The sequence below is a fragment of the Pogoniulus pusillus genome, chromosome 21 (genome assembly GCF_015220805.1).
Source record: "Pogoniulus pusillus isolate bPogPus1 chromosome 21, bPogPus1.pri, whole genome shotgun sequence".
In the NCBI taxonomy this organism is placed as follows: domain Eukaryota; kingdom Metazoa; phylum Chordata; class Aves; order Piciformes; family Lybiidae; genus Pogoniulus; species Pogoniulus pusillus.
In genome coordinates, this window is record NC_087284.1 from 20,923,994 (window position 1) to 20,951,045 (window position 27,052).

General features: G+C 44.2%; 1 protein-coding gene across 2 annotated transcripts in view; it reads right to left on the reverse strand.

Moving 5' to 3' along the window:
- Window positions 1-294: 294 nt before the first annotated feature.
- The window catches only part of FBXL7 (F-box and leucine rich repeat protein 7), a 91,690-nt gene continuing 64,932 nt past the window's right edge, over window positions 295-27,052 (reverse strand). For both annotated transcript variants that reach the window (XM_064161199.1, XM_064161200.1), the window contains 2 exons: window positions 3,594-4,205; window positions 295-1,270 (listed from right to left, as the gene is read on the reverse strand). In XM_064161199.1, the coding sequence (XP_064017269.1) occupies window positions 534-1,270; window positions 3,594-4,205 (1,349 nt within the window). In that variant the 3' untranslated portion in view covers window positions 295-533. The remainder of the gene's footprint in view (window positions 1,271-3,593; window positions 4,206-27,052) is intronic.

Consider the following 27,052-nt stretch of genomic DNA (forward strand, 5'->3'; position numbering starts at 1 on the left):
CTACCATTAGGGTTACACCTGAACATGGGCATTTCCTCATTTTTGTGTCCTGCTTTTTGCTTTAATTATCTTTAAGGATAATTCTTATGTAGTCAATATATAAGGGAAGAGGAGCAAGTGACCTTGTCTGTGACTCAGTCAGTCAGCTTCAGGGACACAACTGGAATTCAGATGCATTGGACACAGCTTAGCAGCATTTCCAAAGGAGGGATTATGTGCTATTTCCTTTGGAGGCAGCTACTGTAGCCTGGGACAAGGTCGTGGCTGTTATGAAAATGCACCCCACAGGGGATATTGAGCACTCATTGCTTTTGCATTAAGGTAGCCTCTCCATGGAGACCTACTGCACCTTAAAAAGTGACCATACAGAAAGCAAACAAATCAGTCCTCTAGAAACCCACTTCACCCACAACATAAAAGGAAAGCTGACTCCTGTGAGCTATAGAAAAGACAGCACTACTGAGTATGGGAGCACATGTTTATACATCAGTGGTTTTAATACTGCATTGTAATGATAGGTGCAGGGCGTCCTTTCAGAAGAAGGCAGGGTTGGTGTGCTCTATAATACAGCGTTTGCAATGCCGCTTAACGAATCGCAGAGCGTCCACAGAGACATCACAGTCCTGCACGTTCAACATCTGCAGGTCAAAACAGTTGGCAGCTACAATCTGCAGGCCCTGCCCAGTGATGCTCTCACAGGATTTCAGGCTCAGGCGCTTCAGGTTGAAGCAGTTGAGGGCTAGGAACTCCAGGCCGGTGTCTGAGACCAGAGGGCACTTGCCAATATCCAGCGACTTGAGTTTTGTGCAATTTTTGGCGAGGTACTCCACGCCGTGGTCCGTGATGCCCTCGCAGCCCCGCGCGTTGAGGTAGCGCAGCTTGCTGCAGTACTTGGCGATGTAACGGATGCCCACATCCGTGATACGGCCACAGTGAGCGATGCTAAGGTATCGGAGACGCGACTCCAGCTTGGCAATCTCCCGCATGCCAAAGTCACTGACAAAGCGACAGTCGCTCACACTCAATTCCTTAATGGACGTGCAGTAAATCATCAGGTAGCGGAGACCCTCGTCGGTGATGCGGACGCAGCGGCGCAGGTACAGGTGGGTCAGTTGAGTGCAGTGAGCGGCAATGGTGTGCAGTCCTTCGTCCTCCAGGACGAAGCAGTCTGTCATGTCCAAGTAGCGAATGGAGATTTGCTTCCCGTGTAAGGGAGACAGCTTGATGGAGGCTTCACGAGTCAAACTGATGCATGTTACCTTGGAGCAGCCTACGTGGGAAAACACAGTGAATTTCAGCAAGCAGTAAACACAGATCACACTGCAAGACTAGAAAGGCAGGCGTGGAATTGTGTGCTGAGTGTGATGTAGACATCTTCACGCTACAAGCGCAGAGTCGCCCTGATTAGTCTGGATTTGTTTTGATGCATCTCTACACCAGAGGAAACAACGAACTACACTGAAGTCAGAGAGGTTGATTTGAGATTTTGAGCAGCAGCAAAGCAGCAGACCAATTTTGTCCATGTCCAAAATGTAAAGCGATGGTCCTAGGTTTACCTAGGGACAGCCTACAACCTGTAACTACAACCTAAGTCCAGTGACAGCCTCAGAAACTGGTACTGCATGGCAACCAAAGCAGCGTTTTAATCGGGGGCAGTCTCATGGCTGACTGGCTGAGTTTGTAAACAAACATCAGAGGCTTTTTTACATCCAACCCCACCATTGAAGAGACAAACTCCACCCAGCCTCCAAGAAGCATTTGGAGAGCAGATGTGAATCCAGCCCCAAGCCTGCAATGTGAGAAGGACACAAAACCTAAGGAGAATGAGGAGAGTCATCAGGAGCCAACAGACTGGCAAGGGTGTGGGTAGACATGGAGAGATGCAGAAAAGAGTTGTTTCAAGTGAGAAAGTCTGGCCATAAATGGACATAAGTAGACTAGAAGAGAAACACCAGACCTTGCAAGGAAAGATTAAGAGCAGATTAAAGGGAAAAACATGTTCACAGGATTCCCCTATTTTTAACTTCCACTCTGCATGGTGGTGAATGAAAGCTTTCATTGGAAAGTGCTGTTTCTGCTCTACTGCAAACTGGCAGCCTCAGGCTCCTGAAGGGAAATTCTTATCTCTGCCATGTTCAGCTAGGCACATTACACTGGCATAGCTAGGAACAGCTGCAAGGAGTAAGGGAGGATTTACCTGTTAGTGATCAAGGTCCAACAATTATAGCCATAAATGTCTACTCAGACAATTTCTGCAGTTTATGCCTAAAGAGACACCCTCAGATAAGGAGAAAAAAGCTTTTCTGTGTTGGTAAAACCCTGGCCAACAGGGACCAAGTGCCCCATGAAAAGCCAGAAAAGTTAGGATGACGGCCTTAGTGCTCCATGTATCAGAAACACTGATGGATCTTGTAGCCTGGAAATAAAGAGCCTGACAATGTGTGGAGACTGCCTCAAAAATGAGACTGTGTCAAAAGTGAATGACCCAAACCCATACCACTTGATACAACAGCTTCTCATTCAAAGGCTTAGTGGAAGATACTTCAGATCTTAAAAACAATCTGTAGATAGCCCAGAGGGATCACAAATCTGCTGTTAAGGAGCATGAGATACGGACTCAAAGCAGTTTACCCCCTGCAATTAGATTTCTACATTCATAATCTGATTCTGCAGATGGATCTTTAATTTAGGCTTCAAATTTATTTGAACAGATTCAAAATTCATCCCAGTCCTCACAAGTGAAACAGGCAAATTGTCCACAGGTCATGCAGAACCTCTGGGAGCTTGAAACTAAGTACTTTGTTCAAAGAACAAGATCTTCATAAAACTGAATGCTGCACCTTCTTCTTCAGACTGTGGTGCAGATCCATCCATGCAAAGATGGTGCAATCTTTGGAGATACATTTGCCTTCAAATAAGTGCTATACACATGCCCAGTGTGGGGCCATGGGTTTGTCAAGCACATGCAGCTGTGGGGCCATGGGTTTGTCAGTGTGGGGCCATGGGTTTGTCAAGCATGTGCAGCTGTGGGGCCATGGGTTTGTCAGTGTGGGGCCATGGGTTTGTCAAGCATGTGCAGCTGTGGGGCCATGGGTTTGTCAGTGTAGGGCCATGGGTTTGTCAAGCATGTGCAGCTGTGGGGCCATGGGTTTGTCAGTGTGGGGCCATGGGTTTGTCAAGCATGTGCAGCTGTGGGGCCATGGGTTTGTCAGTGTAGGGCCATGGGTTTGTCAAGCATGTGCAGCTGTGGGGCCATGGGTTTGTCAGTGTAGGGCCATGGGTTTGTCAAGCATGTGCAGCTGTTGGGCCATGGGTTTGTCAGTGTAGGGCCATGGGTTTGTCAAGCATGTGCAGCTGTGGGGCCATGGGTTTGTTAGTGTAGGGCCATGGGTTTGTCAAGCATGTGCAGCTGTGGGGCCATGGGTTTGTCAGTGTAGGGCCATGGGTTTGTCAAGCATGTGCAGCTGTGGGGCCATGGGTTTGTCAGTGTAGGGCCATGGGTTTGTCAAGCATGTGCAGCTGTGGGGCCATGGGTTTGACAAACACAAGGCTTTTAGAATTAAAGGCATCTATACTGAAATATGTCCTGTTACCTGACACATCCAGATGTTCCAGGTTTGGGCACAGTGACACGACATCGAAGATTGCCTCGTTGGAGATGTTGTAACAGCCAGACACCTCCAGCCTCCTCAGTTCTGGACAGCACTGGGCAATGGTGTAGAGTCCTCTGTCTGTGAGCCGCCGGCAGCCACTAACAATTACTGTCTCCAACATGAGACATACGTTGGGTGTATCCTGACACAGCCTCCGTGTCAGCACTTTCAGAGCCCTGTCTACATTGATTGTCTCGCTGGTCAGGCGAATAGTCCTCCAGAGGCGGGGGTCCCAGGCAAGGTTGTACCAGCGGCGGCACACGTGGGCACAGCGGCACAGCTGGTTGGTAGGCAGGAAGGAGAATATCTGGATCACCGAGTGGTCAGGCAGCCGGTCTATGTTGGCCTGCTCCTTCTGGTGCTTGGATGCCAGCCGGATAAGAGGATGAGTGAGTCGGGTTGGCGGCGGCGAGTGGACCATGGCAACAGTTTCCCCAGTGACTGAGGATGAAGATGTTGAAGACCCTCTGCCATTCTGGAAGCCCGGGGAGTTTGGTGGAAATATTAGTGCTGGACTGGGTGTGCTGAGCGTCCGCATGCTCAGGTCGGAGTCTGAAAGACAAAACACACGGTGTCAGGATGCGGTGGGCAGATGCAGATCTTTGCAGCACCCTTCCAGCCCACTCGTTAGCAGAGCATGATGGTCTTTGGAATCTGCTGGGGGTTAAGAAGCCATTTGTACCAGAAAGAGAGAGGAATATCTATGTTAAGTATTTATCTTAGAGTAAACTCTGCCAGCACCATTCACCTTAGTGTTGGGTACATGGCAAAGATGCACCCCTATCTGTGCTATCAAACCTATGCCAGCAAAGCTCTGAGTCCTGTGACAGAGATGGCAGCAGAAGTCCTGGAATTTAAATACTTCAGATCCTCAACTAAACACTGCAAGAAATGAGTACATTTGAGTCACAGGTTTTTTTTGGACAGAGTAATTGCTCACAACCTCTGCATTATCTATGCAGCTGTGAGCTGTTAGGGTAGGAATATGGTGGTCATTCACCCCTCAGCTCCTTCAGCCACTGAGCAGGAGGCCAAAGAAGAGCTCACAAGGCAAATGCTTCTTCTTTCACCGCACCTGTGAAAGGCACAACCCTGTACACATATTTTTATATGCCATTAAAGAAGTTAATGTTTCATTCTAAAAACTTGCAAAGCATCCAAAGCTCCAGCAGAACACCTGATCTACTGCGTGTTTCCCAGTCTTTTTAAAGTATTGATGCAGGGGCTTCCTATAGCATTATTCCAATCTCTGAGTTTTCCTTTGGACTTTGTTCTTCACCGTTTACTGAGTGCTGGCTAAGAGGCTGAGCTGACCTCAGACACGACAACTTGACGACAGTGCGGCATTAAGAAATACAACCCTGCAAGTGCAAATGAAGTCACTGTTTGCAGGTTTTAATACACATCTTTACACACACATGCTCTAGGCAAGCGTTTATTTACCTGACAAATCCAGTTGTTTACAATCCTGAAATGCAGCTTTACATTTGGATGATCTTAGAAAGTCAAAAAAACCCAAACAAATTCCAAAGCAGCCCTCTGTTTCCTTTCCTTCAATGTTCTTTGCCCCTTTTCCTCCTCAATGACCAATCCTTTGTGCAAGCTGTTTTTTATTAGTCTTTGCTCAGGCTCTGAGAAGTGTTTGTTGATGTAAGAGAGGATTTCTTCAACAATCTTTAAAGAAATCTTAAAAGATGCATGCCAGAAATAGAACTATCAAAGCTGACACAGAGAGAGAAAATGCACTGGAGGGAGTTCTCTTATTCCATTAGGAATCTGGTTTAAGGGCTTTGGGGTTTTGTCCCCATTTTGTTTCTCAATTAATATACATCTGAGGAAAAGAAGCCTTTAAATGTATATGATTTAAGCTAAGATCTAGTCTCTGTTCCTGACAACAGTATGCAGTTTCTGATTTGAGAACCAGAGAGAAAAAAGAAGCAGCTGCATTTTTGCTATAACACAAAACACAGGACACTTAATGTCCAGGCCCCAGCATGGACTTTTTAATCCTAAAACATAATCCATGCTTGAAGTGTGATTCCATTCAACTGCATCTTTCACTACAGTATTGCACGTGTGGGTTGGTTTTTTTTCAGAGCCAGTCCCATACTGATCTCCTCAAGTTACCAAAATTAAAATATTGGTAAATATGAATCAACCTTCATATCCTTATCTGACAACTAAAAAGAATCTTTCGTGCTGATCTGCTGCCATCACTGCCATTTTCAGCAAAACTAAATCAGGAAGTTCTTCCCAGAGAGAGTGATTTGCCCTTGGAATGGGCTGCCCAGGGAGGTGGTGGAGGCACCATCCCTGGAGGTGTTCAAGCAAAGCCTGGCTGAGGCACTTAGTGCCATGGTCTGGTTGAGTGGCTAGGGCTGGGTGCTAGGTTGGACTGGATGATCTTGGAGGTCTCTTCCAACCTGGTTATTCTATGATTCAAACCATGTTCAGGCTCTGAAAAGTCAATGCAGCTGAGAAAAATGAAGAGCAATTGGCATTTTGGTCAAAATGTTACATGCAAAATAATGTGTGTGTGAGAAGCAGTTATGGATAGTATAGAAACGTCACTTGGCACCTCTAACAATATCTCATAGATACTGTGTATTTTATTAAGTGCAGCATGGGTAGGGATGTTACATTTTTACCACAGCAGCATCAGCATTGTGCATGCCAAGGAAGTGCTCCTTTTACAGAGACTGGCAAAAATGGGAGCTTAAAGGTTGCAGCAGCTGCAGCTGACGATGCAAAGGGGAACAGAAGCAGCTAACAGACTTCCACACTGGTAATGCTGGGGGCTGATTCCAAAAGAGCCTAGTCAATCTGATAGGCAGATGGCAAATCTTCTCTCAGGTGGCCAGCGCCAGAACAAGAGGACACAGCCTCAGGCTAAGCCAGGGGAATTTTAGGCTGGAGGTGAGGAGAAAGTTCTTCACTGAGAGAGTCATTGGACACTGGAATGGGCTGCCCGGGGAGGTGGTGGAGTCGCCGTCCCTGGAGCTGTTCAAGGCAGGATTGGACGTGGCACTTGGTGCCATGGTCTGGCCTTGAGCTCTGTGGTAAAGGGTTGGACTTGATGATCTGTGAGGTCTCTTCCAACCCTGATGATACTGTGACACTGTGAAATCTGGCTGTGTGGCATATTTGGTAAAGGAGTTAGCTAGGGCATCAGGCTGCAACAGGGAAATTTGCTTTCTAAGGCCCTGGGCAAGGATGAGGTCCTGGAAAGGAATACCCCTACAAAACAGCATCTTCCACATCATCATCCTCCGGTGTTTCTCTCAAGCTGTTGCTCTACTGAACCTCAGTGCCTCCCAGCTCCAGGAGGCTGAGAGGAATCAGAAAGCCTGTGATAGCTGAAAGCCAGATGGAATAAAATTCAGTGTATGCACTTGCACAGGGCTGCAGCATTGCAGTATGCCAGAGGAAAGGGCTGTTCAGGGGACATACCCACATGATTTCATAACGTTTACAATCAAGAATGTACAGCATGAGAAATGGAGTTGGATGAGCTCTCTCCTCTCTCTCCAAGTACACCATGTACACTTAAATCACTCCTAATAGTCTGCCTGGCTATTAACTTCCAGGGACAGCTATGACTCAGCTTTCTGAGATGCCTGTTCCAGTGCTGTCACCTTATCAAATTTCTAACTTTTTCCTCTTACTCAACTCATATAAGAAGCTCTTTCTGGTCCCTCTCCCTGTTCCTGTGTGAAATTCTCACATGCATTTGCCCAGATTTCAGTCATTTCTTCCTAGTCACATTACTAATACTCAGTTTCTCCTAGTTTTTCCTTTATAATTCTCCAATTGGTGTGCATTTCTCTAACAGCACAACACTCCAAACTATGCACCACACCTCACTAGCAGTGCCTAAACTGAAGACCTTCTCATCTATATTTCATGGAGATCACAAAGGAGGTTATTCTTCCCCTGTACTGAGCACTGGTCAGGCCACCTCTTGAGTACTGTGTCCAGTTCTGGGCTCCTCAATTCAAGAGAGATGTTGTGATACTGGAAGGTGTCCAGAGAAGGGCAACAAAGCTGGTGAGGGGCCTGGAACACAAACCCTATGAGGAGAGGCTGAGGGAGCTGGGGGTGTGCAGCCTGCAGAAGAGGAGGCTCAAGGGTGACCTCATTGCTGTCTACAACTACCTGAAGGGAGGTTGCAGCCAGGTGGGGATTGGTCTCTTCTCCCAGGCAAGCAGCAACAGAACAAGGGGACACAGTCATAAGTTGTGCAATACACTAACCCCTTCAGTGGGCACTTTAAGATGATTTCATTTAGTTTCTATTTCACCAGCTTGTTTCCAAGACAAAATTCTACAAAACCTGAGTAAGGTTACACCTATTGTCTCCCTCTCACCAAAAAAATCATTCTTACCAACACAGAAAGTTAGATTGAAAGGTAATATCAAAGGAACAAAGCCATTGTTAGTGAAGATGAAAACACATTTCTTGTTTTGTGAGATCCTGTTAAGTTGTGCAACTCTCTTGTTGAGAGCAAGGAACTGCAATGCAGCTCAATTTTTCAGTGCAAGAATTAGCAGCCTTGAATACAGCTCATGAAGTAATCACATCCACATGCTCCTGGAAAGAAGAGTTCCACAGAACTTAACCTTTCATAGCTCATAAGAACCTCCCATAGAATGTAATAAGAAACTGTACCACTGTACAGTACTGTACTGTTTGCTGTCTACAACTACCTGAAGGGACATTGTAGCCAGGTGGAGGGTGGCCTCTTCTGCCAGGCAACCAGCAATAGAACAAGGGACACAGTCTCAAGCTGTGCTGGGGAAAGTATAGGCTGGATGTTAGGAGGAAGTTCTTCCCAGAGAGAGTGATTGGCATTGGAATGGGCTGCCCAGGGAGGTGGTGGAGTCACCATCCCTGGAGGTGTTCAAGCAAAGCCTGGATGAGGCACTTAGTGCCATGGTGTGGTTGACTGGCTAAAGCTGGGGGATAGGTTGGACTGGATGATCTTGGAGGTCTCTTCCAACCTGATTGTTTCTATGATTCTATGTACAAGACTGCACCGTTACGAGGCCGTGTGGAAGAGGAATACATTAACCTAAATTTAAAGCCATTTCATACTGGTTTCTGTGTGACATTTCACACCTTGTATTGTACTGGTTTAACTTCCCTGTGGTGTTAAGCTCCAGTTTTCTTTAGTCTATAAACTTCTCCATGTATTTTTGGAGACCTAATCTTGCATTCCTGGCATATTCACACTGGATGCTTCAAGTCAAACAACACTGCAAGTGAAGCAATTGTTATAATTTTATTAAGCAATTTATTTGTCAAAAGCTGGAACTAATTTCCCCTGTCCTGACTTTGTCGACTGCAACATGGCAATTCTTTTTATCCCCATAGTTTTGAACAGAGCTAAAATATGAAGACTGAGGGATAAGAAAAAGAAAAAAATAACCCATCTGTTCATTTTTGAAGTCAAAGTGTCTTCATTTTGTCTTTGGTACCACATCAGTTCTGAGACAAGGGTTTCTCAATGTGTCATTTCTGGGAAATCACTTAGAGATAAATGGGATTTTTTCCCATATCCAGTAAATATCTAACCCCCAAATTAATTCCATACGTGCTTAAGTACAAGCTCTTCTTAAGTCACTTCAGGTCAGATCCTCCCCAACTTCTTGTCGTATGCCAAGGAACTCCTCCCACTGACCTCTATCTGTATTGGCAAGGAGTGCATAGAATCATAGAATCAACCAGGTTGGAAGAGACCTCCAAGATCATCCAGTCCAACCTAGCACCCAGCCCTAGCCAGTCAACCAGACCATGGCACCAAGTGCCTCATCCAGGCTTTTCTTGAACATCCAATGCCCTATTTTATTTACTTTCTACTTTTTCTCTATTCTATTCTTTCTACTATTTTCCTATTCTGTGTTTATAATTAAAAAATCAGGATAGAAGATTAGTTCTAAACCACTACAAGCATAAAACAAAATGCATTTGATCTTGTCTATGGGAAAATAAGACAAAGGTGTTTTACTTAACGATTCATAGAATCAAGCAGGTTGGAAGAGACCTCCAAGATCATCCAGTCCAACCTAGCACCCAGCCCTAGCCAATCAATCAATCAAGACCATTTCACTAAGTGCCTCAGCCAGTCCCTTCTTGAACACTTCCAGGGACTTCCCCACCTTCCTGGGCAGCCCATTCCAATGGCAGAATGTAATAGTACAAGCTGTAAAATCATGAGCTTAAGAAAAAGAACATGAAATCTATGGTGGTAATGAAAACTGTTAATAAAGAAACTATAATAATTAGTAAATGTGGCTAAAATAGAATCATGAAAGGGTAGGAGTTGGAAGGGACCTCTGGAGATCATTTAGTCCAACCCTCCCTGCTAACTTGGGTATGCCCAGATCAGGTTGCACAAGTACAGCAATAAATGTAAAATTTATTGAATTCCCCTTAATATTTTTTTAAAACTAAAGAATTGGACACTTAGAAGGAGAAGCTGCAGTGTACATATTACTGTGTTGGTTGACAGGATTTGTTGCCAAGTAATTCAGACCCAGTCTTTGTGACACATGTATCTAAATAATTCTAGCCTAATGGGTGCCAAGCAAAATGTGCTTTAACCTGGATCTCTGTATTTAATCTAGCCTCTCCTGCCAAATTCCTGAAGTTCACATTCGTACTGCAGGGCATTCTCAAAGCAGTGCTGTGCTAGTTTGAAGCTAGCTGGAATGCTTTGGTGAGAAGAACTAGATTACAGGCTGTGAAAGGGAAACAGAATGATGTCTACTTCACTCATAGGCTTGCTGAGAGATACAAGAAGAAGAATGCAAACATAGATAACTCACTTCTCCTGCTGGGGAGCTCCAAGCTGCATCTTTCTCTCTAGCCTCTCTGATTAATCCACTTTGCTTCCTAACCCCTTGGCCATTCTTCCTTGGGACTGGGGTAAGGTTGAGAGGGGTAGGGGGAAGGTGGAAGGGCAGTTGGGAGCCCCTCCTGGGGACTCAGGTTTCTGGGAGGGCTGTTGTGTTTCTGTATTACCTTTTACCTTGTCTATTTCTGTCTATAACTCTATATATTGTAGATATCTGCTTGCATATTCTGCTAAGCTGTAAATATAAAGCTTCATTCAATTTCCAGAGCTGGCTGAGTCTAGTCTGGGTGATTTCCAAAGTGTGGGGGGGCAGGGAACACCCAAACCATCACAATCACTCTTATTAAAGAGAGGCAAAATGATTCCATTTTCAGTCTGGTTTGATGTGACTACAAAGTTTTCCTGAATGTAGGCCTTTACTCCAACAAAAACACTTTGATCTTTGTAAAAATGAAATGAAAAAGTATCCTAACATAATTGTCCTAACCTAGCCAGACCAGTATTTAACTTTTAATGTATTTTGCTTAAAATGTAAGCAACTCTAGGGAAAGTAACATCAATAAACCAGATCATATACACTTTATGGTGAAAATTCAATTTTACCTTTAATAGCATCTCTCAGACAGTAACATTTATTGCAAGACCAGTACCATTTAATCAGATTCTAGCACCAAAATCAGGTGTTTCATTTTCAATTTTTAAGCAGTTTGTCCAATTGCTTCTTGAAATATCTGGGCCATAAATAAGATCAGGAAAGCCAAATAAAGGGTCAAATTCTGCTGGAAACTGGACTGATGCCTTCATTCTCCTCAGTTTCAGGAAATGTTTTCTTGACTAAGAAAAGTATTCCTCTTTCATTGCTGCAAGATTCCATACCTGAGAAGTGGAGCTTCTAACATAGGAAGTGTAAGATTAGAATGTGTTCAGAAGGACATTCTGAAACCTGTGTTAGCAGCAATTTCACAGTCATAGAATCATAGAATCAACCAGGCTGGAAGAGACCTCCAAGATCATCCAGTCCAACCTAGCACCCAGCCCTAGCCAGGCAACCAGACCATGGCACTAAGTGCCTCAGCCAGGCTTCTCTTGAACACCTCCAGGGACAGTGACTCCACCACCTCCCTGGGCAGCCCATTCCAATGCCAATCACTCTCTCTGCCAACAACTTCCTCCTAACATCCAACCGAGACCTCCCCTGGCACAACTTGAGACTGTGTCCCCTTGTTCTGTTGCTGGTTGCCTGGCAGAAGAGACCAACCCCACCTGGCTACAACCTCCCCTCAGGTAGTTGTAGACAGCAATAAGGTCACCCCTGAGCCTCCTCTTCTCCAGGCTAACCAATCCCAGCTCCCTCAGCCTCTCCTCGTAGGGCTGTGCTCAAGGCCCCTCACCAGCCTCGTCGCCCTTCTCTGGACACGCTCAAGCATCTCAATGTCCCTCCTAAACTGGGGGGCCCAGAACTGAACACAGCACTCAAGGTGTGGTCTAACCAGTGCAGAGCACAGGAGCAGAATGACCTCCCTGCTCCTGCTGGCCACACCATTCCTGATGCAGGCCAGGATGCCACTGGCTCTCTTGGCCACCTGGGCACACTGTTGACTAGCTGCAACCAAGAGCCTATCCTATGGAAATTCTAATTTCATTTATTTGCAAAGATGTGAGGTGTCTGTAAAATATGTACATTTTTGTTATGCCATAAAATTGTCCTTTCATGTACTTTTCAGCACACAGCTATAGCAGCTATTGAAAATTAATTAATCTTTTAATTAGTTGTCATTTATGTTGTACTTCTAAAGTGGCAAAGCCCCCAAACTAGCTGCCTTCTTCTCTAAAAGCTACTGTAGCTCTAAAGCAGACAAAGCTTGCACACAAAGTAAGGCATTGGTGTGCTTATCTCTGAAGTATACTACATCATCTGTGGGCACAAATCAACCCTTTCATGCTCTCTGGAAAGAAAAACACGGCTGGTTCTTGAGAAATTCCTCACCTCTATTACCTGAGATTCTGGACAACTCAGACATAAGTTTCCAGTGCTTCCACTAATTTAACAGGCTCCCAGGTTTCTGCATTCTCTTCAGATTACTCATACTAGAGAAACTACATGCTGAAAGAACCACAGTGGCTCTACTTTGGCACTACTTTGGCACACAGGGACGTAAAAGCTCTCTAAAAGCAGAAGCATGAAGGAACAGCAAGCAATTATTCTTACAGAACACAACTCTGCAGCATTTAACACAAGCTCCAGAGGGACAGACAAGATGAAATGTTCCAAGGGATTTCCCACTAGTCACAGAACAATTTCTTAGTTTAAGGAGCAAAACAGCAGCTGCCCTTGATTAACAGCTTGTTTCTGCTCTTCTGGATACTGCAAACCTGACACACCATGGGACAAAGTTGCAAGATAGATCTTCTTCAGTGCCAAGCCAGACACAGGAGGCTTCACCCTATCAACTGGATTGATGCGACTCTAAGTGGAGCTGCATCATTCACTGGGCTGCTGAAATGCTCTAGTTGTAAGAGCATCCTGTTGGGTTACAGCACTTCATGACTCACACAGCTGAATCCTGCTGCTCAGAAGTTTAGCTCTAGCTCACTTTTTAGGAAGGCAGAACCACAGTCATGCCAAAAGAAGTGGATCAGTGAGTCCCAGGTAGGATGTGCTGTGCTGCAGCCAAAATGCTGCAGCGGTTTTAAGAGGCCAAAAACATCTCTTTGAAATGTCAATAAATGTAATGCTCCACATCACCTCACAGGTGTTACAATGAAACCCAAGGTTTGCTGCAGAGAGAAATGATCTCTGCTGTCATGAGCTCAATCAAGGTGTGACAGGCACCATGCTTTCACCACTAGTGAGGCATGTTGCCGCTGGGATGTATGCAGCAAGAATTAAAAGGGTCCCATACAAGATCCATACATTGACTCATTTTAGAATCATAGAATTGAAGCACCAAGACTGCAAAAGACCTTTAAGATCACTGAATCCAACCATAACCCAGCTACCATGATCACTAAGCCATGCCCTGATGCATCATATCTGCATGCTTCTGTAACGCTTCCAGGGATGGTGACTCCACCAATTCCCTGGGCAGCCTGTTCTAATGCCTCAGCACTCTCTCAGTAAAGAAGCTTTTCCTGATGTCAAATCTAAACCTCCCCTGGTACAACTTAAACACACTTCTCTCATCCTAGCACTAGTTACCTGGGAGAAGAGACCACATCAGCCTCAGTACAACCTCACTTCAGGTAGTTGTAGAGAGCAATAAGATCTCCCTTCAGCCTTCTCCTCTCCAGACTACACAGTCCCAGCTCCCTTTGCTGTTTCTCATATGGCAGGCCCTTTAAACCCCTCTCCAACCTTGTTGCTCTTCTCTAGACACACTCACAGAATCACAGAATTTCTTAGATTGGAAAAGGCCTTCAAGATCATCGAGTCCAATCGTTAGTTTCACACCCCAGGACTTCAACATCTTTTGTACACTGTGGTACCCAGAACTGAACACAGTACTCAAACTTCGGCCTCAACGGGGACAAGACCCATGGAAAGCTAACTTCATGAGAATAAAACTGTAACATGAAGTTACTTATGGACATCTGGCAAAGGATTTCCACTGCTTAACCTTTGCTTTCGAAAACAGAACATGCAGACACTGGGAAAGAGATGAAGGTATTGGTTCTGAACCACTCCTAGCCTCTGCAGGCCAGTAAGATATATGAAATAATATACATTTGTTCCCAAGCTAATGTCTTTTAAATTAATAGTACAGAAACACTGCAGAGCATCCACAGGGAGAAACGCCTAAGTACTTATATTGTTGCCACATAGCTACTCCAGAGACTACTCCTTGCTGCTCACAGATGAATTCAATTGTTTAGTGGCTGTTAGAAGTAACCATTTCTGCTACTTAAAAAAAACCTCTAAAAAGTCTTCTCACACCTTCCTCTCATTTTAGTACAAAATATGCTCCCATGTTGAATGTCACTGCAGAGATAATTACAAGGTTTGCAATGGAATTAAAATTATCTTCATAGTTTCTAATTGTGTTCCTTGAAACGTGGTATATCACAGGATGTTAGGGGTTGGAAGGGACCCAGGGAGATCATCGAGTCCAACCCCCCTGCCAGAGCAGGACAATCCTATCTAACACAGATCACAAAGGAACACATCCAGACAGGCCTTGAAAGTCTCCAGAGAAGGAGACCCCACAACTTCTCTGGTGAGCCTGTGCCAGTGCTCTGGGACCCTTACAGTAAAGAAGTTCCCCCTTGTGTTGAGCTGGAACCTCCTGTGCTGCAACTTACACCCATTGCTGCTTGTCCTATCCCAGGGAGCAGTGAGCAGAGCCTGTCCCCTGCCTCCTGACAGCCCTCAGATACTTATAAACATTTATCAAATCCCCTCTCAGTCTTCTCTTCTCCAGACTAAGCAGCCCCAGGTCCCTCAGCCTCTCCTCATCAGCCATGCCCTCCTGTCCCCTCATCATCTTCGTAGCCCTCCAGTGGACCCTCTCCAGCAGATCCCTGTCCCTCTTCAACTGGGGAGCCCCAAACTGAACACAGCATTCAAGATGAGGTCTCAGCAGGGCAGAGTAGAGGGAGAGGAGAACCTCCCTTGATCTGCTGGACACACTCTTCCTAATACACCCCAGGATGCCACAAGAGCACATTGCTGTGCCATGGGTAACTTGTTAGCCAATATTGGGAGTTCTATAAACTCCCAAATGATTCAGTAGAAGTACCAGAGAAAAAGTGCATCAAAAGCCAAGCACAAAAATGCCTAAAATCTAGTGTTATTTAGCAAGCACACGTTCTACACTGCTGGATGCATTCTAGAATGAAGATTCACATTAATTCCAAATAATCTTTACTGCCCTAGAAATGGGTCAATTGCATGCAATTTTTCTACTGGGCACATAAGTAGATAACACAGAGACATCTATTCAATGCTGCCATTGGAACTAGGCATTATTCAGTAAAAAGATTACTCCGAGGTAAAGGATTGCCAAGCACTTTGGCCAGTGTTAATGAGCAAATGAGTGTGGCTGCTGGAGCTAGGTTTCTAGCTCAGACATAGGGGAGAGGTGAATATTCTAGGGATAGGCCATAGAATGGCAACAGTGGATAAGTTAACATAATTTCATTGGAGCATCAAGAGCTTTATGTCTAGAAGCACAGCTTGTGCCTTCCCCTTGCTGGCTTCTGCTGCTTCAGCTGTGCCTGCTGCTATCTTCCCCCACTGCTGTTCTGGCTGCTGCTGCTTTGCTGCTGCTTGACCCCTTCCCCGTCTCCGTTCCGGTTACTGTATTTCTCTAGTGGTTCATTTCTCCTTATATTGTTATAGTTACACTATAAGAACTACAATTTCATCTTTCCCTGACTTTCCAAAAGAAGTCTGTGTTGTGGTGAGCGCCAGAGCATGAGGACACAGCCTCAAGCTGCGACAGGGGAAATTTAGGCTTGAGGTGAGGAGAAAGTTCTCCCCTGAGAGAGTCATTGGACACTGGAATGGGCTGCCCGGGGAGGTGGTGGAGTCGCTGTCCCTGGAGCTGTTCAAGGCAGGACTGGATGTGGCACTTGGTGCCATGGTCTGGCCTTGAGCTCTGTGGTAAAGGGTTGGACTTGATGATCTGTGAGGTCTCTTCCAACCTTGGTGATACTGTGATACTGTGATTATTGCCTTTGTTTTTCAGCTCTAGAGTATAACTTTGGATTAGCCAAGTTAGTTAGAAGACATCCTTTTAGACCTATGAAAACAGAGGCATAATGAACAAGGAGAGCTGGAAGATTTTGTTCACAAGACAAAGGTTTGGATCTCACCTTACATTAAAAAAAAAAAAACTCAGAACACCAGAACAAGTTTCTGGTCCTATTCACATGAATGTAACACGAGCAAATGACAGAGTTTAAATGTTTTACTCACCAAAGTACAGGTAGAGTCCCTGTGCAGTCTGCTGGATAACTCAAAGGGGGTGATGGCCAAGAAGAAACAGACTGAACATTTCAACTGTGACTGGCAAAGTGGTGGTGTACTGCCAGTTTGCTTCAGCTGGGTTGAGCTGCAATCAGAACCCATACTGGCCTCACAGAAACGTTTCCCTAGAAACTTTCTCCCCTCTCTAATGACATTTGAAAACAAGCCTTCAATTTGCTAAATGAATACGATGTCAGAAATGTATTAATGCCTTCAAACTGTATGTGCTAAAAAGAACTAAGCCATTCTTGGAGTCAGACATTTTCCCAAGACGTTTCCACAAGCACAGTGGTAAATCCCTTTTGCAACACATTCAGCAACACGACTGCCAGACACAAGAGTTCCTCCCAGAATGTATCATCTGGTAGACAAAAAACCCCTGGGGAAACTGTGGGTAAGAAATCACAGCCAGTAGATGACTGAATGAACTTATAGTTGATAAAGATCAGAAATATCCAGCTACCACAGGCAAGGAAAAACCCTTTGTTTGCTCAGTCTGGATACTTTAAGGAAATGTATAAGATCCCTTTGGAAGAGAATCTGGAAACAAAAATTCATATTGGTTCTACTTGACACCAAAACCATCAAAACTATACCAAAATTGCAGACTCATCAGGAATACTGATCTTAGAGCATTTCCAGCCTCTCCACAGTCCACAGGCAATAAAAGTTTCAGGTCATACTGAGTTCCATAAGAGGCCAGCACTTGGCTACCTTCCCTCCTGCTTCATAGTCACCCATCACTTCTGCTGTCAAGTGGCTGGACCAATATAGTCTACCTACACTCCAAATTGTTCTTAAAACTGTTAATAAGCTGTGAAGACTAATGAAGCAAATTTGGATCTACAGAACAGCTTGTGCATCCAAAAGCTTGTATTCCCTCCCACTCATTAATATATTTAGTCCAAAACCTCAATTACCTCTCCTCACAAACCCCACCTATAAATCTTGAAGTATCCTGCCCACGATGGAGTGCTGCCCCAGCTGCATCCTTACCTTCCTCTGCTAACAGTCATTTCCAGTTGTTCTCCATCCCTAAATGCAGGCCCTCCTCAACTCCATGTGATTTACTTTAGCACTGTTCATGATTCATCCTGCAGAAGGTCCCTCAGGAATGTGGGTTATTCACTGTGCTTGTATTTACACTAAAAACATATCTATTGTTTATATGTCCTTTCTCAGCCCCTAGACTGTTTATTAAGGCATCAAATAGCAACAATGTCCTCCAGGCTGGTGATGCTCTTGGCTAACCACACTGGTCAGACTGTGCTCAAACCCTGACTGAACTGTCAAATAAGTCTGCAGCAGGAAAAAATGAAAATCCCTCAGGGAGAAGCAGCTTATCCAAAAAACACAACAGATATACTTTTATTTTTAAACCCTGTGCTATGTGGTTGCTTTGCTTCATTCAACCTTCTAAAAAACTCCAACAGTTTGGTAGATTAAAAAATAAAACACAGACATCTTCTGCCAATATTGACATATTCTCTCCCCCTTATTCATCCATTTCCTTATTCTATTGCACTGCCATGGTCTAGCCTTGAGCTCTGTGGTAAAGGGTTGGACTTGATGATCTATGAGGTCTCTTCCAACCTTGGTGATACTGTGATACTGTGTGATTTTCACTTGTTAACAATTAAGCTCAGAATCATAGAATGATAGAATCAACCAGGTTGGAAGAGACCTCCAAGTCCAACCTAGCACCCAGCCCTATCCAGTCAACTAGACCATGGCACTAAGTGCCTCATCCAGGCTTTTCTTTAACTCTTCCAGGGACAGCAACTCCACATAAGGATGCAAAGGTCTGTGGCTCCTGACTATGCAGGAGTTAAAATGCACTCATGACAGAACCTCCCGGGGTGAGAAACTACTAAATTCACAGAAATTTGAAAGGTATTTTGAAACATCTTTTTGGAGACTATTATTCTTTTAGAACCACCTCCAGCTAGTTCTGGAAATAATTACCATTCTGCTGGAATTTGGTTTCAGCTTTTAAAGAAAAATTCCTCTGCCACTATCTTTGAAACCACTTAAGCAATATCCTTGAGTAACTACAAAGAATGAAAGAGGAATGATGGAGAGGGGATAAAAAGCAATATATTAGCCCACTATTCAACTGCCTAATGCAATAGAATCATAGAATTATAGAATCAACCAAGTTGGAAGAGACCTCCAAGCTCATCCAGTCCAACCTAGCACCCAGCCCTAGCCAATCAACCAGACCATGGCACTAAGTGCCTCATCCAGGCTTTGCTTGAACACCTCCAGGGACAGTGACTCCACCACCTCCCCGGGCAGCCCGTTCTAAACACAACTGACCACCTGTATCTGAGACAAATGCCAACACTTAACTGTAGCCCTTTAGTATATTCTGCCTCCCCTCCCAGTGTTAAAAGGACACAGAGGGAAAGGATTTAGAAAGGTTTTAGGTAGAGGAAAATAACTGTTTCTAAGAGGTTTTAAAGCCTGCACAGTAGAGTTTAGGACCAATAGCAAGGTGTTTTTTCTTTACTTTCTTCCCCACCCGTTTTTTGTCTCCCGTTAGCCACAAGAGGGAGCCGACAGCATCCGAATGCCGACACCATCCGGTCCCTCCAGTGAGACTGGGAGTGAAAACCTGCAGCTTAAACAAGAACAAATATTCTCAAGCTCCCACTGGCATTTTTTATAGGTATTACAGGAAAACTAGGATCACCAGCAAAGCGAAAATTCTTTTTTTTTAATGTGTGAATTCACGTTAATTTCATTACCTGTGAATGTGATGGCGAGAACATGTTGACAATGCCTCACAACACAGACAGCACAGGAGGCATCTTCAGCAAAGTTTCATTCATCCCAGGACACGGTCCCACATGCACAGCCCTCAGTAATGGCATTACCAATCTCATGTCTGAGTGGTATCACCAGCCTGATGCCTAAACTGAATTCAGAGGATCATAGAATCAACCAGGTTGGAAGAGACCTCCAAGCTCATCCAGTCCAACCTAGCACCCAGCCCTAGCCAGTCAACCAGACCATGGCACTAAGTGCCTCATCCAGGCTTTGCTTGAGCACCTCCAGGGATGGTGACTCCACCACCTCCCTGGGCAGCCCATTCCAATGCTAATCACTATCTCTGCCAACAACTTCCTCCTAACATCCAGCCTAGACCTCCCCTGGCACAGCTTGAACTGTGTCCCCTTGTTCTGTTGCTGGTTGCCTGGGAGAAGAGACCAAGCCCATCTTGCTACAACCTCCCTTCAGGTAGTTGTAGACAGCAATAAGGTCTGCCCTTAGCCTCCTCTTCTCCAGGCTGAACAACCTCAGCTCCCTCAGTCTCTCCCCAGGTGTGGCCTGAGCAGTGCTGAGTACAGGGGCAGAATAACCTCCCTTGTCCTACTGGCCACACTGTTCCTGATCCAGGCCAGGATGCCATTGGCTCTCTTGGCCACCTGGGCACACTGCTGGCTCATCTTCAGCCTACTATCTATTAGTACCCCCAGGTCCCTCTCCTCTTGGCTGCTTTCCAGCCACTCAGTCCCTAGCCTGTAGTGCGGCTTGGGGTTGTTGTGGCCGAAGTGCAGAGCTCTGCACTTGGCCTTGTTCAATCTCATCCCCTTGGCCTCTGCCCACCCATCCAGCCTGGCCAGGTCCCTCTGCAGGGCTCTCCTACCTTCCAACAGCTCCACACCTGCTCCTAGCTTGGTGTCATCTGCAAACTTACTGATGCTGCATCACATGTCCTGTGATGCTGGAGGACACATATTGCAACAGCCAGCACTGCATGTGGGAGAGTCAAACCCACTGTCCTTTGATAGAAAAATCAGTCCTTCATTCTCTCTCTTGCTTATCCTGTGCTACATAAAGGTAACACACAGACTTCTTTCATGCCACATGCAAAACCAGTGATGAGTATGGCTCTCTTCTTCACAGACCCAATGCAAGGCACCAGAACCTGAATCAGCTCAGGCAAGGGGAGGAGAAAACGTAGGAGGCAAGCCACTCATTTCAGTTGTACAGCTCGCTTGGAGCTTAATGCAACTTTGAATTTTTGCCTGGCTACAAAGCTGGAACCACATAAAGCCACTGAGTTTTACATGTTTCCATCCACAAAGAATAAACTGACCTAGATTCACTCATTCTTAGATTCCCTCATGGTTCTGGCCAGGTTTTCAGAGGGTTGCTAACCTTGGCTGAGTTAAGGGTTTATAATGAAACACTAAAAATCAAGTATGTTTGAGCTGCTTTGGATTTTATTATGAATGTTTTGGATGGCTGTAATGTTAGAGTCAATTCAGACATTCTGGGTACTTTTCATCCCAAAAAATTTGCTGCTTGGAAAAAAAAATAAAATCCCATGTTTACAATAAATTAAAATCAATCATTATTTTGTGTCTGATTCTCTCCTGCACCATTCCAGCACAGCATCTGGTTTAAGACAAGGCTCCTGCAGTTGCAGTGAATGTACCTTGGATTTATATCCTCTTACAATAATGAAAACAAAACATTTGTGGAAGAATGTGCTTGCAAATTCAAGAGAATCAAAAGCATAAGGTGGCAGACATAAGGGTCATGAATAAAGAAATGAAATACTAAGAGGAAAATGAGTTAAAAAAAACATCAGAAATTCAAAATACACCAGAAGCAGTGAAACAAGAGTCTGTGGTTTAAAAAGACAGCATCTTCAAGCTCCTGAGTTGAGTCACCACCTTAAGACACATATGAAGACATGCCATTAAGGTAAGGCTCAACTTAATGGTTTCTCATTTAACTGAGAGCTTCACCCTCAAAAAGTTCAAGCAAGGACAGACCTCATCTGCCAATCCACAGCTCTGGAAAAAGCTCAAAGAAACATTTCCGAGGCAAGTGGTAATGCAAGGCAACACTTCTAAGGTGCTGCTGAAGCAGCAAGGGCCCCCCGCAGGGGGCTCGGAGCAACTAAGCATTGAGAGTATGAAGGCAAAGGCAAAGTACCGTGAAGACATCATGTCACAGGCTAAACAATGAAGGAAGTATTTTCAGCACCTGAAGTTTTTTCAGGTTGGCAGGCTTGACAGGCTCTCAGCATGTGGTGTAGACTGTGTTGTGCCTTTCAGTTAGAGCAGTGATGAACAGGTAAGGATTCAGCAGGGCAGAGGGAGGACACAGAAGAAAAATAGTGGATGGTACTGAAAAAAGAACCTTCTTTCTTTGGAGCTCTCCACACATCAGACCATGCCTATTGCTACTTAAAAAGGTTTGTTCACACTTCCTTTCCTTATTCTTTCTAAAGAAATTGTTTTTTCTCCCAACAAGAAGACAAACTATTCTCTCACAATGAAGTTGCACCAAGTAGTTCCACAGAAGGACCAAAATATTCTATGCTATGCTAATACTGTGCATACCTTAGCAACATACAGAGCTTTCAGAGATGCATGTTTTCATTTACAAACAGGGATAGAGTCATTCTTAGTTAATTTTGTTTGCACTTCATTGAAATAGTTGTGATAGGGAGGAGAAAAAGCCTTCTTCAAACTTTGCCAATATCCAAACAAAGCAAACAGCAGCAGGGTTTGGTTTTCACTTAGATTTCATTATACTTCATATAGAGAGAGAGAATTAGTGCAACTTCAAGCTGCTTTGTATTTAAACCCATGTGTATGACAAGAGTAGCCAACAGGCCAGTTTGTGAGTGGAAAATTCTTATTGCTGCTATTATTTCTGGTGCAATGTGTCTTTGTATGTTCTGGGTTTTTTTTTTTCCCCTAAAATAGAAGTAGACTTTAGTAAAGTAGCAAACCTGAACCAAAAGCTCAGTCAAGAAACCTGAACTTCAGTGAGTTTGTAGCTGGCTTTACAGTTTCTATGGCTAGTACTCCTCTACTATAGTAACTGCATTTGGATAGTGGCAGCAAAAGAGCACTGGTCACACAATGGTTGTCTAGAACAGAACAAGCCTTGGCAAGGATTTGGCAACACTGAAAATGAGACAGCCAGGAGCAAGCTACATTTTCCCCAAGTCAGTAGAGGCTACACAACCAAAAGCTCTTTCTGTTTCTTCATGCCATTCAGTAGCTGACTCACGTCCTCTCAATTTGTGTTATAGCCCACTGCAGGCAACTGAGGTATACAACCTTAATGACAACAGGCAAGGGAAAATAATTCAATTCATCAAAAATGCACCAATTGTAAGTATCTCAGATGAAAACAACTGCCAGACAAAATCTGGGATTATGCTTTGCATAATACACATGTAAAGGCTTGGAAGTGACACAGAGAACATAGACAGAGAAGAGGGATTAATTTTGCACATGTTAGTTGCTAAGTGGGAATAGAAGGTGTCCACTCATGGATGATAGTCAGCACTTAAAATAAGCAAGCTTTGAAAAAAATTAGTATTCCAGAAAGCAGCTAATGAAGATATGTTAAACTTCAGACAACTTCTGGTAGAAAATGCACGTTCAAACTCTATGTTTGTTACCTGCTCTACCTGCATGCTCATTCCAGTCCATTCCATCACTCCAAAGGAAGATGTTAAGTAGAAAAGTGAATGAAAGGGTGATTAGGGTTCCAGTCAGCTGAGGGAGTGACAGGATTTCTTACTGAAGTGAAAACTATAGACCTTTCCTAAGTCAGCTTTCTATACTATTTATACTAACAATTACTCCAGAACTTCTAAGAAGAAATCCACACAAACCAAAAATCCTCTTCCCTGCCCACACTCCCAGTAGTCACTACAATGAACACTGAATCAGAATCAAAGCACATAAACTCTCAGTGACAGGAATTCTTAGCCAAAACTCTAGAATGGATCCAAGTGAGCACCAAAATAAGAATCAATAATAGCAAGTATTTCACAAGGAAATTTAGAGAGCTGAACAACAGCAGAGACAAGCCAGTTTGTGGATTAAATTTTAGCCAGAACCCTTCTCTTTGTATGCCCCATTTTGTGAAGCCTGATATACAAGTACCCCAAGGGTCATACTATTGCTACCAGAGATTCAAAGACCTCAAATTACATGGTCACTGAGCTCACTGAACAGCACGAGCAATGAGGTGCTAAATCCATTCTGCAAAGTAATGAAGGATGTTAGATTTTTCCTAAACAGACTCTGTGCACTCAGTGCATTGCTGGATAAGACTTTCTCTTCCCCTTTCATTAACAAAATAGTATCACTTCACGTTTTGGCAGATCTGCTGGCTTCAACACAGCTCCAAGAATGCAAGCTGTATGCAAATAGACTAAATACCTTCCCCTATGAAATCTGACCTAACCTGAAAAATAAGGACCAATCAATTGTAAATTCAGTGCTTTCAGATTTCTGTTTTGAATCAGGATTTTGCATTAGAACTACCCTTTCACACCACAAATACACAAAGGCAAGAGTTGGTTGTTGTTGTTGTTGTTGTTGTTGTTTAACTCAATTTTCACTCACTTCCAACAAGTCAGCATTTTCCAAAGAAAAACAATTCTCTTATCAGAAACATTCTCAGTGTCAATAGACTGAATTGTCCTTTTGACATTCATCTCTGAAAATATTAAGGCTACTTAAGTATTTTATCTTCCCTTGCTATATTTTAAATGATTAAAGGGAACAGAGAAAGAGAGGTCTGGTCCAGTAACACAAAGACATGCTCGCTCTGAGATCAGGTGCCATAACTCTGCATCTAAATCTGGTATTGTTAAGCTCACCCAGAAGACAAGAAGCATTTAGTACAAGCCATCTGCTCTCTCCCATCTCCAGGTCCACAATACAGTCCAACAAACAGAACAAGGGGACACAGTCTCAAGTAACAGAACAAGGGGACACAGTCTCAAGTTGTGCTGGGGGAAGTACAGGCTGGATGTTAGGAGGAAGTTCTTCCTAGAGAGAGTGATTGGCATTGGAATGGGCTGCCCAGGGAGGTGGTAGAGGCACCATCCCTGGAGGTGTTCAAGAGTTATACTATATTGCCTTTACCTTCCTTAATAAAAGTGTCTAGAAAGCTTCTGTAGGCTGCAAAGCACTTCCTGAAGGCCTAAACTATTGCAGCCTTACCAGTCATGAAATATCTGTCATATCTAAAATAGTCACTAACACTGCAGTTTGACACTGTGGCAAAGTCAGTGTGGTGGAGTCACCATCCCCAGAGGTGTTCAAGCAAAGCCTGGATGAGGCACTTAGTGCCATGGTCTAGTTGATTGGCTAGGGCTGGGTGCTAGGTTGGACTGGCTGATCTTGGAGGTCTCTTCCAACCTGGCTGATTCTATGGGAGGTGGGGAAAAGACCCTGTGAGTGTCTAAGAATGCAAAGGGCACATCCAGCACCACTAACAGAAAGGTGTTATGCCAGCTATGCATAGCTTTGCTACAGGAGTGCACACACTGGTGCAAATTACAGCCACAGCAAATACACACTTCTACTGCTCTCTGAGATCAAACAGTCACGAAACAAAGTAGATGACTAAATTACAAGCATATTTAGAGCTAAATTAATTGCAGAGAATGCAGCAGTGGAATAGAGCACCACACTCACCCATGATGAGATGTGGCAGTCTAGGGGACAGGGTGTTTTGGGTTTTACATTGGTTTGGGTTGTTATGGTGGTTTTTTTTTGAGAAATGATTGACAGAAGTTGGATCCTGTAACAGACTTTGGGAAACATTAGAGGGAAAGTACAACAGCTCAGGGAGAACAGAACTGTTTTGTCTGATGCTCTGCCAAGCCTGTGTTAAATAACAAAAGAGGGTCCTAAAAGAATTAGTTAATATAGCAACAAGTCTCTCCTGGACTAATGAAAGGGAAGACTGTCTAAAGAACTACTAAACTAGTAGTAGAAATCAGTATTCAACTAAAAGTTAAAGCTAGATTCTTGGCTGTTGGAAGCCTGCTCAGTTGACAAGTTTCCCCTTCCAGCTTCAGCAAGTCTGCAGTAGTCCTTGAGGTGCTCTAAGTTCAGCCAAGCAGTTTTCAAATCTTCTCAGAGGATCAACTCTTTCTAAAGTCACAATTTATAATCTGCAGCAGGTTTAGCCTTCCAAACAAAAAAATAACTAGCTGCCCACAGAAATCAAGGTATACTTTATTGAGATCATTCATTTGTTTTCCAGAAGAGGTCTTAACTTGTTCTGATCCCACTGAAACAAACCCTAACATGTTCCCAGCGTTCTTGACAATGCAAGATCATTTGCTATGATTCCATATGTTTGATAGCATTTAAAAGAGAAACAAAGTCACACTTATTTCCTAAACCTACCAATCAATATTTTCATCCTGAAAATTAAACATTCATATTTTTTCCTCACTCCAGAGGTAGAGAAGCTCAGTTTCAGAAAGCCATTTTTGACTGCAGTTTTCCTTTAAAGTTGTTACTGCTTATGAATGTTACTTATGAAGTAGTACTTTTATTGTGCTTTCAATAGTGAACACCTCTAGGACCAAGTCACCATTTCCCATGTTAATGCATGCTGTTCAACAAAATTTAGCTTGTACTGGAAGACAGCTGTTAAATACAGGCATTTCTGAAGATGGTGCTACTTATTGAGAAGCTGGTTAAAGCCACAAGTGAAAGGGAAATGTCTACATGCAAGTGTTTGTAAAAGAGGTTACAGAATAACTGTTTCAGTATATATATATATATATATATATATATACCTTGAGTACTGTGTCCAGTTCTGGGCCCCTCAATTCAAGAAAGATGTTGAGGTGCTGGAACATGTCCAGAGAAGGGCAACAAAGCTGGTGAGGGGCCTGGAGCATAAATCCTATGAGGAGAGGTTGAGGGAGCTGGGGGTGTGCAGCCTGGAGAAGAGGAGGCTCAGGGGTGATCTTATTACTGTCTACAACTACCTGAAGGGGCATTGTAGCCAGGTGGGGTTGGTCTCTTCTCCCAGGCAACCAGCAATAGAACAAGGGGACACAGTCTCAAGTTGTGTTGGGGGAAGTATAGGCTGGATGTTAGGAGGAAGTTGTTGGCAGAGAGAGTGATTGGCATTGGAATGGACTGCCCAGGGAGGTGGTGGAGGCACCGTCCCTGGGGGTATTCAAGAAAAGCCTGGATGAGGCACTCAGTGCCATGGTCTAGTTGAGTGGCTAGGGCTGGGTGCTAGGTTGGACTGGATGATCTTGGAGGTCTCTTCCAACCTGGTTGATTCTATGGTTCTATGATATAGATAGACACACACATACTTTAAAAGCAAACCATAAAATAGGTGTACATTTTGCTAGCAGAAGCATTGAGTCAGCACCAGGCAGTGCTATTGACAGCGGAACGAGACACAACAGGAATCCAAACTGACAATGGCAGTAGGCCAAATGTAGGAAAGTAGTTTCTGTATCTGCTTCCTGAAACATGTGGATTAGTACTGAAAGCCACAGCCCCATTGCCTGGAGGTGACCCTAGAAGTGATCATACCACAAATCACGACTGTCCGCGTGTAGCGCTACCCTAGCCTGACACACAGTCCCTTTGAACTGAGCTGGGGATGAGGGAGAGTATGCTAAGTCTGACATCACATGAGAAAGAAAACAAAAGAAAGGGAGGGAGGTGTCCCAGTACTCTTTCAAAGTTGTGCTAACCCACAAAAATTAGATTTTCCACTTAAAGTGTTTTGTTCTATGGATACCTTTTGGGAGTG